Source organism: Sprattus sprattus (assembly GCF_963457725.1).
Source record: "Sprattus sprattus genome assembly, chromosome: 17".
Taxonomy (NCBI): Eukaryota; Metazoa; Chordata; class Actinopteri; order Clupeiformes; family Clupeidae; genus Sprattus; species Sprattus sprattus.
Window position 1 is genome coordinate 21,174,240 of NC_137915.1, and position 12,321 is coordinate 21,186,560.

Genomic DNA, 12,321 nt, shown 5'->3' on the forward strand with positions numbered 1-12,321 from the left:
AAGAGGATGGGATTTAGAAACGTTCTGCATAGCAAAACCAGTGACCAGCACTACTACTACTGTATGTGGGTTACCATGGAAGCACTGCACTGCACTGCGCCCCGACCTCCCGTCTCAGGGAGGCGGCACCCTTTTTTTCTGTTCACACACAGATCAGCGCACACATACTCAGACACACACACACACACACACACACACACACACACACTCACTAACACACACACACACGCACACACACACACACACACACACACACACACACACACACACACACACACACACACACACACACACACACACACACACACACACACACACACATACACACAGACATACACTCACACAAACACACTCGCACACCCTCTCTCTTTCTTTCTCTCTCTATGTTTCTCTCTTTCTAACACACATCCATGCCCCCTGTCATATTCTTAAAAGTCTTAAAAGAAAATAGCAGATACAAAGGGCAAGGAAACAACAAAGAGAAAGAGGAAAGACTTAGAAGGAAAGATGGGAGAGGAGACACAGATGGAGACAAGTGTTTGACAGGGAGCAGGAGTCAGCTCATAAATAAGCACTAAGGGAGTCGCTCTTCCTATGGCTCAACTCTCTGCTGTTATCACAGTAATGTTGCTTTATGTCTAGCAAGTGCATACTACATCTGCATTTAAAAACAAAACAAAAAACCTATTAAAACCCTCTCACTCTCTCTCTCTGTCTCATACACTTGTAAACCTCTTGCCAAAGAACTCTGTAATTATCTGCAGCTGTTGGATAATCGGCCTCCAATGGTCCTGAAGGGCATAGAGCGGTGAAGGTTCTTCTGCTGTGCTGCGCTATCGCCTACAGAGGAATTTCACCATAGCAACCAGGCCTAACTTCCACGGAGAGGCGTAGAAAAAGGGTTACGACACAGTTACTGAGCCTCACTTGAAAACTAGGGTTTGAATTTGAACACTTTAAAAAAGACACAGGCCTCTGAGTTGGAGCCTTAACTTGACACCCTACATCATACTGAGCAACGTACTCATACTCATACACTCAAAACAAGCCCTAACGCGTATCATCTTCCACTGGAAGGGCATTAGCTTTCCGTTTTTCCATCTGTTTGTTATTCTTGTTAAAACAGTTGACCAGATTACCTAACCCCAGCGATTTTCCCCCATCGTCACTGTCAGACAGTGGTGATCTGGTCAACCACGCGAGTGCTGTCCTCCATCTCTACGCACTCGATCTCCTCGCGACTGTCACCGCCCCTCTTCTTATCTCTCTTCTTCCTCTTGGAGGGTGGCAGGAAGGTGAGCAGCACGGGCAGGATGGCCAGGCAGTGGAAAGCGGTGATGAGCATGGTGAGGAAGAGGCAGCGGAAGAGCGTGCGCGTCAGGTTGGAGGGCACGGCGGCCACGGGCAGCAGGGCGGCGCCGTAGCACAGGTAGCTCTGCAGCGCGGGCACGCCGTGGCGCTCCAGCGCCAGCTTGACCCAGCGCGTGCGCGAGTGCTCGCGGCCCAGCACAAACGCCGACACCATCGGTGCGCTTGAGTCCACCGCGTAGTTGACGCCGTAGATCAGGCACAGCACCGACACGCAGTCCAGCTCCACACGCCACAGCGTCATGAAGCCCACAACGCCAAACTCCACCGAGGCCACCGTCACCGTCAGCCAGGCATTGACCAGCGGGTCAGCCGCCAGGAATGTGGAGAAGAAGAACAGGAAGAGGGCAGCGATGCAGGAGTTTTTCAGCGGAGCCCCCACGGACGACGCGTAGCGGTCCATGTAGACGAACGACGGGTTGAAGATGATGAACTTAATGCGTGAGGTGAGCGAGAGCTTGCGTAACGTGTCCAGCAGGATGGACATCTCCTCACGCTTGTTCTCCGTGGTCTTGGCCACGAGAAACATCCGCGAGGCCACAACCTCGAAATCGCCATCGGCACGCCTAGCGAAGATAATATCGTCGGAAAAGTGCAGGTAGCGCGGCTGGCGTAGGAAGCCCGAGCGCAAGCGCTCTGTGAAGTTCTTCTGTGACAGGCTGGCGCTAACATTGAGCCCGTGCAGGTAATTCAGGTAGCTCTCGAACCACGAGATGCGCTCGAAACCCTTGGTGTACTCCAGGAGGTCCTCCTGCACGCTGTTGTTCCAGTACTCGATGGACTCGTAGATGTAGAAGCCGATGACGGGGCTGTAACTGCTGAAGTAGCGCTGCTGCGCGCGCATGTACGCTATGGTGCTCGTGTCCGTGGCCACCATGTTGCTCAGGTCCGAGCCCTCGCTCACCTGCAGGTAGCCCATGAGCGCGAACGAGACATAGACCAAGTAGAACAGAACGACGAAGGGCTTGACGTAGGTGTTGGTGATCCAGTCACAGTAGTAGCGCTTCATGAAGGCCACCAGCAGGTGGCTCTCGTACGCCTGCATGTCGGGCTCTGAGGCAGGGCCCTCGTTGTACTGCGTGTACATGAGGAAGCGGTACCAGGCGGGCTTCTGCTGCAGGAGCTCGGGCTTGGGCACGCGGCGGCAGAAGAGACTGTGGCGGTAGTTGTTCTCCAGGTAGCCGGCGAACACCAGGTTGGAGCCGAAGAAGGTGAGGATGTAGAGGTAGTTCAAGAGCACGGACAGGCAGGCGTTGCGGCAGAAGAGGCGCACGGCCTCGATGTTGGTGAAGGGGCTGGCGCCGATGCCGAAGGTGACCAGGTGCAGCGCCGTGCTGGCCGTGAACGGCAGCAGGCAGTCGGAGAAGACGGCCGCCACGCGCTCCTTCACGTGCTGGTCCTCTCGTGTCCGCCGCCACGACGACAGCATTTCGAAGGTGCCGAACAAACCATGACCTGGATATCACAGATGAGACAAAAAACAGACAGAGAGAGAAAGAGTATGAGAGACAGGGTGTGGGAGAGGAGCTGTTTTACTGTGATTTATTAATGCTTGGCTTAAGAGAAGAGCAAGAAGGCATAATGGCAGGCTTCCAATCTCACCTGTGGCAGCTGGGAAGGTTATGTAAAGAATAAAAGCTCTACTTCACAGCAGCCACACTCCTTACCTCACTGATAAAGGAGCCATGGAAGCAGACGTCAGTTTACTCTCTCTCCCTCTCTTTCACCCTCTCTCAGCAGACGTCAGCTTACTCTCTCTCCCTCTCTCTCACCCTCTCTCAGCAGACGTCAGCTTACTCTTTCTCGCTTCCACATTATTCTCTTTTTTTATCTGTCTCTTCCTCTCTTTCTCTTTCCATTTCTCATCACGTTCCTCTTCCCTCATGTCTGTATTTATCCCCCCCTTTATTTACCATCTCCTTCAATTCTTTCCCCAGCTTTCTCTTTCTCCCGTGCAGTCTCCCTTCCACTCTCTCTCTCTCTCTTTTTTTCTCACACTATCACACTTTTTCTACCCCGTGCTAATTTAATCTTGTACCTTTAATAGGCGCGCTGTGCTGGTGTGTAGGTGCACCATTATCTAAACACAGGCTCCTCAGTAGGTCTTTAATGCAGAAAAAGACAAACACATTCATCATCTGTGCTCGTCAGTCACAATGGCCAAGCTGTATGGCCAAAAACCCTTCTGCGTCCTCAGACGCCAGGCTACAGGTCATTCAGCACTTGCATGTATTCACCCTGTTTCTTAAGGCAGATGTTCAAAGAAAAGAAATAAATAAATCACCCGGGTGATGAATTATCTGTGAACGCCATGTCTGGCTCGTTCAGACCAGTCACTCATCATGCAAAGTTGATCTGATGGGGCCGGGCAGGCTGCTTGGGCTGAGAGCATCTCTCTACATAGCCATGGGACTCAGCGGCACCGGTAGAAGCTCTGCTAACTGGGTCAGTCTACTTTTAGAGAAAAGTAAACTTGGAGCCAACAAGTCTCACGAATGGATCCTTGGTGGAAGCTAATCAAAGACGAAATCTAAAGGAATACCTGTGAGCTAAATTGAGATGCTGGTGTGTGTCTGCGTGTGATAGAGAGTTTCCATTTGTGTCAGACTGCTTTGAGGGACTGCTTTTTGCTCAATTCTCTCCCTCTCTCTCTCTCTGTCACATAAACACACTCTCATTCACTCTCTGCCACTCTCCCCCACTCTCTTTCTCTCTCTCTCTCTCTCTCTCTCTCTCTCTTTCCATCTCACTTCTCAAGGCAGCAGGCAGCAGATGGCCCTCACCTCCAGGGTTGCCATGGCACCCGTGACTCAGCCATGACAGCAGTGTATCCCCGAGCTCCCATCACCGGCACCTCTCTCTCTCCCTGTCACCTCCCCAACACTGACCTGGACACAGCCAGCCTCGGCTACTCCACGGGGCCTTTCCAGGCACTCTGGGGGCCAGATGGCTTGACAGCCCTGACCCGGGAACAGTGCCTAAGGCATGACAACCGACTAGACCCAATAAAGGGAGACTGGTGCCGGTGATGGTGGCAGGCGGTACAAACCTGACTCATACAGAGACTAACGCAAACAGACGTAAACATACGAGAGATTAACTGAATTGGAGGAAGAAGCAGGAAGTGGTCATGGACAGAGATAAGATAGTCATGAATGGGAGACTGGGAAGTGAGATGCAGAGGAGGGCTGGAAGCGACACAAGCAGCTAGGGCTCCCCTGAGGGCCGGGTTCACCAGAGGTTGACCTTCTAACCCCTATCTGCTTCCTTCAACAGACCTAGTCTTCAGTCTGGAACTCTCGCTCTTTCACACACACCCGCCCGCGCACGCACACACACACACACACACACACGCACACGCACACGCACACGCACACGCACACGCACACGCACACACACACACACACACAGGCACACTTCTTCAGACACAGACACACACCCACACACCCACACACACACACACACTGTGGAAGGACAAAGTCAGGCTAAGAGCATATAGATGCCCATTATGCCATCTGTAATTACATAGGAACCAGCTCTGGGAGCCAGGCTCCACGGCAGTGCTTGTCTAAGGATCCCCTTCAGGATGCAACATATTGGAACAGCAAATGAATCTGCCCAAAACAGGAAACATCAGTAGTCTCATCACCTACATGACATTACCTGCCACTGAGTCATGAAGCATTTCAATCTCCTGCTACCACCTTTATAAAATATGCTACACTCCTTTAAAAACAAAATATGTTGTATGATTATCTTGTAATTACCCATTATCTTTTCCTGTATGCAAAAAGACAACTGGCATAGTTTACTGTTTAAAATGATATAAAGAAAAGCAATGTGCACTGGGATTTTAGGGTAATCTAAGATGCCCTTAAGGCTGCATGTCTACTAAGGATCTCTGTGGATGGGGTAGCCCTGTATAATGAAGCAGCCAGGAAATGTAGTCCACCTTGGCTGCAGTAAACAATCTGAAATCTGACTTCCTCTGAGATAAACCCCTCACAGCCTTGATATAGCAATCACTCCTTCCAGCAGAGCTACAGCTAGTTAAAAAAACTAAAACAACAACATCCAGAGAAATATCCCACATCTCGAGGACACCCTGAGCCATTACAGCACAAACAACAAGCTATGTATTCCCCCTAAGTATGCCATTAAGTCATGCAATTATGCCACAAATAGCTATTTCTCTCAATCACAACACAGTCATTTGAGGACTGTCACAAATGCTAGCTCGGAGCTAATGCCTCTGTAATGGAATTAGTTCTTAACCAAGGGCCTGATAGTGTTAGCGACAAGGCTAATGTTTTTAGCGGACATTTACAGCGCTCTCACTATCTTGGCGTGTATCTCTCTTCTACAGTACCACAGGGTGCTCTACCAGGGGGGTTTTCTATTCTAATTAAATCATGGCCCAGTGTGTTTACCAGAGAGTGCAAGCCCTACTGGCCAGCTCTAGAAACCCTATTAGATTACAAGACCATATCAGCTCTACTTCCCCCCACCCTTAGCGGTTGATCTGTTTACATGTGGTGGCCATTTATGTGCTACAACTTGAAAATGTCTCAAAATTCACGAACCAGGCTTGAGTATACAAAAAGTATACAGTGTAATGAATCTCTGAGAGGGTGAAGCTAATATGCCATTGAACACACACACACACACACACACACACAAACACACACACACACATATACACACGCACGCACACACACACACTCACACACACACACACACATGCACATCTACATCAAAACACTCACATACAACAACACACACACACCCATACACACAAACACAAATATGTAGATATCCATTAACTCACACACACCATTACACAACACTTCAACACAGACACACACACACACACACACACACACATCATGGAGAGCACGGCAGAGACCAGCATTGTTCGGGCCCACTTACTGAAATGGAGGGCCAATGGTAATGGTGCAGATTGAGGTTGCTTTGAGACCGTTTTGAATGCACCCACTGGAGAGCACTCACTGTCTCTACCTCTCCATCTCCTCAATTCCCCCCTTTCATGTCACTCCTCCCTCTCTTTAAACTGTCCTCCCTCTCTCCTCCCTATTATCTCTCTCTCTCTCTTTCATTTTCTCTATGCTGCTATTTTCATCCAGCATGTCAGACAACAGAGGTTCCGCCCTCACATGGCACTAATTACAATGTGCGTATGTGTGTGAGATAGAGAGAGACAGAGAGAGGGATGGAGAGAGGGGGATGGAAAGAGCAGAGGGGAATAGAGCCAGAAAACCTGCCAGAGTGTTGATTATAAGTGTGTGTTGTACGCGTTGAGCTGAGGAAAATCTGTCAGTGTGTGAGTGTTTGTAAGCACTGGGGCAGGTGTGTGTGTGTGAGTGTGTGTGTGTGTGTGTGTGTTGGGGGGGGGGGGAGGGGTGTTTCTGAGCCGGCCTGAGGCACAGCTCTGACTGAGGGGGTGGTAGTGTCACAGATCTACACAAACATCTACACTATTCATCAGCTATGCCTCTGATCTCAGCCTCTCTTTTATCACAGAGGTCTTTAAGCATGTCATGTATAGCACTCAGTGAGGTAATGCTATGGTGTGTCTGTGTCAGTTTGTGTGTGTGTGTGTGTGTGTGTGTGTGTGTGTGTGTGTGTGTGTGTGTGTGTGTGTGTGTGTGTGTGTGTCTGTGTGTGTGTGTGTGTGTGTGTGTGTGTGTGTGTGTGTGTGTGTCTGTGTCTGTGTGTGTGTGTGTGTGTGTGTGTGTGTCTGTGTGTGTGTGTGTGTGTGTGTCTGTGTGTGTCTGTGTCTGTGTGTGTGCGTGGGTGGTGGGGGATCCCTTTGGGAATCTTGAATACTCAGTTGTCATACTGGCAGTGAGATACTCTTATAACAAAGATAAACACCCAACAGTCACTAGTTTTGAGACCATCGTTGCTATTACCCTTTTTTGATTTATCACACCATGAAAAATTGCTTTGACAAAAGTCTCAGTTCTTAAGTGCTGCTACAAATTGTGGCATTGGTATGTTAATATGTGGCACTGTACACACATACAGGCACCATGTCATTTGTATGGATCACATCACCATGGTGTTCTTTGTCATCTTAATTATTCAATTATTTTTTGAACAATTCAGCCTGTTTGCTGAAAAAAGAAATGCATTTCACTTGTTTAACAATTTGCTAGAGTAATCACCAGAGCCAGTGAGGAGACAGCATTTAAATAGCTGTGGAAGGTGTGTGGACATAAAAGTTTGGGAGGAATTTTTTTTTGAAACTCAAAGCTTTTCACCATGTATGATTCATGAGATGAGCACAAACTCTCAATCTCATCAATGATATGTGTATGTTTACGCCATAAACAAGTGGAATGATGGTGAAAAGTGTGGAGACCTCACTTACAGACCCTCAAAAGGCATAACTAACACTGTTGTTGAGTCAAACCCTGTGAATAAACAAAGCATATTTCCGCATATTACTCTTTAGTCAAACAAGTTAACACACCAAACCTCACCTAGCATGACGAAAGGGATGCCTAGGTAGGTGGAGTTGTATTTCCCCCCACTAAGGTTGAAGATGCCGGCGGAAGTGAGCGTGGCTAGGCTGATGGTGACCAGGGCGAGCAGGCCCAGCCAAGGCTTGGTGCGGACGCAGTCCCGCATGGAGCAGCACAGCACGGCCAGCGCCAGGCACACGGCCAGGCTGCAGAGGAGCGGCCGCTCGGCCACACGGCTGGTCCTCTGGAAGTCCCGCTGCAGCGAGGATGAGGTGAAGGGGTAGAGCGCCAGCTCAGGGTGCTGTTGGCCTAAGCGCTCCAGCTCCCCGCAGAAGGCCACCTCCCAGCGCGCCGCCACCACCTCGTTGAGCGGAGACACCGCCTGCAAGTAGTAGGTGAGCTGGAGGGCGTGGGCCAAGCGCACCCCGTCCCGTCCGCCCGCGGACGGCTGCACGCCGCCCAGCTGGTGCCCAATGTAAGCCTCGCGGCCGTCCCGCAAGCTCGTGATTGGGTAGCGCAGCGGTGGGGCGGAGCGGTTGGCAGCGCGGGCCGCCTGCGTCTCGGTCAGCGCGTGGACGATGTCGTCCACGATGCAGCTCTTGGCATCGTCCAGCAGGCAGAGGTGGTTGAAGGTGTAGTTGAAGCCCAGCATGGGGACCTGGAGTTGGGTGACGGTGTGGTGGAGCTGTGGGAGAGACAGGGACACAGAGGGGGACAGTGGGGAAGGTGAGGGAGGTGGTCAAGATCACAGGACTGAGATGGCTACTAGTACTGCAAGACACAGTGAGAAGGCTCATCTCCGAGAGGAAATTCATGAGAAATTGACTTATTAGAGAGAGAGTAAGTGAGGAGCACCAGATGTCTCCAAACACCCTTTGTGTTGGCCAAATGAATAGAATTCTTCAAAATTAACAATTTTGCCATATCACTCCATGTACTGTACAACAATTGTTTTAACAATCAAAAAACAAAGTACATACGTTCTGATTGACAAAATAAAAAAAGTGTGAATGACAAGAATTGAACTCTTTCAGGCATAGAGCAAGTATGTTTCTTAGTAATGCCCCAGTATTTTTCTGGTTCATATATAACAAGAAATCATGAAATAGGTAATTAATGCTCTGTAACACTAAACCATAAAATGTATGAATAACTACAATTAGTCTAAAAAAACTAAATCACTCATTCATTTGTGAAGCAGTATTCTACAAAATTGCCTGCAGCATATAAAAAAAAATAGAGAATTAAACGTTTGCTTCTTTATTATTTTTTTTATCAATAACAGCTTTTATATAATAAATAGTCAACTACAATACATTGAACCATGCAGATCAGAGAGCAAACAAGAAAACTAAAAAACTCTGAAGTGTGCAAATATATATTAATTTGTCCTAGACTATAAATCCAGGTACATAATGCAAGTGGTTCCATGGTGCCAAATATATATATAAACAGTGATGTTCTTGTTTTCATATGGAATACGTCATGCCATGTCTGCCATAAGGTGCAAATACTCACTGTATAGCAACTGAAATGAAAAAAGAAAAACTCTACTCAAGAAGGGGATCATTTTCTAAAGGTCCGCGGTTGCCAAGCAACAGGGAAGCCTGTAGGTTCTTCACTGAGTGGGAAGACAATTTGACTTCCGGTTCTATTATCTATCAGCAGACCTGCGTAGAGTGAATCACACACATTAGCACCTTACCTTTGAAAAATCTCAGCAAACTGATAATGGAGATGCTTGCCCCTTGCTTAGAACTAAATGCCAGCGTTGCAATCATAGTCGCCTACATAGGCATTAGCAGAGGACGTGTGCTTTTGGGTCTAGGTGTGCTTCAGAATTTCAGATGACATATGTGCAGTATTTAGCAGTGACAGTGGGTACACAAATTGGCTAGATGGGGTGTACTGACAGACGACAAAAAGAATACAGAATTTAAAAGGGGATCTAAAATGAGCAGCAATAAGGCAGACCAGTGGAAATGCACCAGTGTGGTTCGACATTTTGGAGAAAAAAAATGGTGCATCTCCTGTTTCAACACTGCAAAATCAAAATAGCTGAAACATTCTCATGAGTGTTTATACTTCGATAACAGAAGCTAGTCCAAAGGAGAATAGTTTTGTGCTAAAGGATTCAGTGCCATTCATTAAAATGGGGTTTACTGTTCATATTGGAACTATTGTGTGGAGCTGATTAATTTCTTAGCCTAAAGGAACTTCATTCCTTGATATAAGTACTTAGAGAAGGGAGAAAATGGGTGAGTCTCACACTGACTCCCTCTGACTCTACAGCCTCTTTTGAAGGGGGTTGTCAGGCTTGTTCCTCATCTTGGTTCTAAAATGTCTCAAGGTATTGGGGGAAGGTGTGTTTGAGTGTGGTGTGTGATGGGAACGGGGAAAGTAGGCCGCAGAGTGTCGCCCCGGCCACTGCTCCCACTTCATTTTTATCTTACATAAAAAATGGGAAAGCCAACGAGAGCTGTGGGAGGAGAACTCTCCTTCAACCCTCAAGACAAAAATACAGACACACAAACACACCACACACACACACACACACACACACACACACACACACACACACACACACACACACACACACACACACACGTGCGCGCACACACATATATACACACACACACATATATGTAGGCAAGCACATGTAGACACACACACACACACACACATGTATGTTTCACTTTTTAAGGCATCCCAAATTCTCAATGAGGTCAAGAGAATAGGTGTGTCTCATAGGAAATCCTCACCAAAATGTCAAGCTTCAGATCCACTGTATGGCAATACTCCAGTTAGTGATTTGGACACTGTTTTTTTAAGAAGTTAACAGAGCTGCTAAGACTGAGGTGCATGAGTTGCCACCTTTGTAGGTTTGTGTTGGCTACACATGCTCAAAAATCACTGCGAAATTGAGAGCAAAACGGTGAGCATAGTAAAAACATGACAGTGTAATTTAACATAAGCCAGTCTGGCTAATGTGGCGTGTGATGAGCCATTGGCGTTTCAAACAAAGCAATTTCCTGATGGTTCCAATCCGTCAATCATTTCAATAGCAGTTCAAATCAATTGTGCCCATTGAAAATAATCTTTCGCCGGGCAGATTTACTCTGATTCCTTATAATAGACCACGGAACACCAGGTGTGGTTTCCATAATGGGTGATGCAGATTAATGTAATTTCCTGTCTTTTCCAATTTTCGGGAATAGTTTTTACGCGCCAGTGTGATAAAAAAAAAAAAAGAAGATTAACAGGCCTCATCCATTCCACGCACAGTTAGTGATTGCAAAAGATACGCACATATACATTTCCGCCTACATCACTCAATTTCAACATGTTCATACCTTAAGAACTAAATCGACGTAGTGTGGGTCTAGGATACTCCCTCTGCGTGAGGTGACGATGACACGACCGTATCTGCCTGGCGTCTGCAGATCCGAATACAATGTGTGTTTGGATCTGTTTACGGGAAACAAACTATCCACCAAGTTCCCCTCTATCTTCGCTAGACTGTGCTTGGGGGCTAACAGGTACTCCACGTTTTCTTCAATGCGGTACCGGCTGAAACTTGCGCCTAGCAAGATAGAGATGAGAACCGGAGCAGAGGCAAAGAAGACAGGGTGATTGGCGACAAAATGCCCCAATTTATGGAAAGACGTCCTGAGACCTTCGTGCAACACCTGTCGCAACATCCTAGAGTGAATCCACAGTATGAGGGCTAGGAAGAATCTGCGGGATCCAAGCCTCTCCCAACGACCGTCCACCACCATCAGGTTTCCGGAGCATCGATATCCATGTTGAGCGAGAGAAGTGGTTTCTGAAGATTTGTGTTATCACTTAGCAAGACTACGGGTGTTTCTTCGTTAGATCATTGACCCTTAATGAATTCTCCTAAGAATAACTGGTCAAAGTGAATTTCTGAACGTTTCAAGACGCATGGTTCTCAGTCACTAGTTGGTTAGACGCGCACAAAGGTTTACGAGTCAGAAGCAGGCAGGTTGTCAGAAATATAATTCAAGGAACCTATGTCATGTTACTGACATTCTTTCATAAAGCCTCTAATGTTGACTAATAATCCCTTTGTATGTTTACTCTCCGTAACTGTTGCAGACCACTGAGAGAGCGAAAGACAGTCGTGCATTTCCATGCAAAGACCAGTCAATTCGAAAATGAAATTTCGGCATCAAATCCCGTTGAATTAAAGGCATTGAAACACTGTCAAAAAAGTCTCTCTAAATATTTTGATGTATCGTATTTATGTGAAGATTCCTGTTAGTATTACAGAGACAATCTTACACGGGGAAGTTTGCGTATTCGTTATCATGTCCCTTATTATTTTTAACAGAGCCAACCTGATAACTGAATGATTCCGCAATAGTCTTCTAAGCATTCAGAAACTTGTAGCTGGTGCTCAAATTCAACACATTTTAGCATCCCCTCTCGGCTCCAGTAGCTC

General features: G+C 47.5%; 1 protein-coding gene across 1 annotated transcript; it reads right to left on the reverse strand.

Moving 5' to 3' along the window:
* Window positions 1-1,171: 1,171 nt before the first annotated feature.
* Window positions 1,172-11,635, reverse strand: ptchd1 (patched domain containing 1; the record flags this gene model as incomplete). Its single annotated transcript, XM_080855393.1, has 3 exons — window positions 1,172-2,823; window positions 7,875-8,541; window positions 11,210-11,635. The coding sequence occupies 3 exons, from the start codon at window positions 11,633-11,635 to the stop codon at window positions 1,172-1,174; spliced, it is 2,745 nt and encodes a 914-aa protein (XP_080711519.1).
* Between the last annotated feature and the right edge of the window lie 686 nt (window positions 11,636-12,321).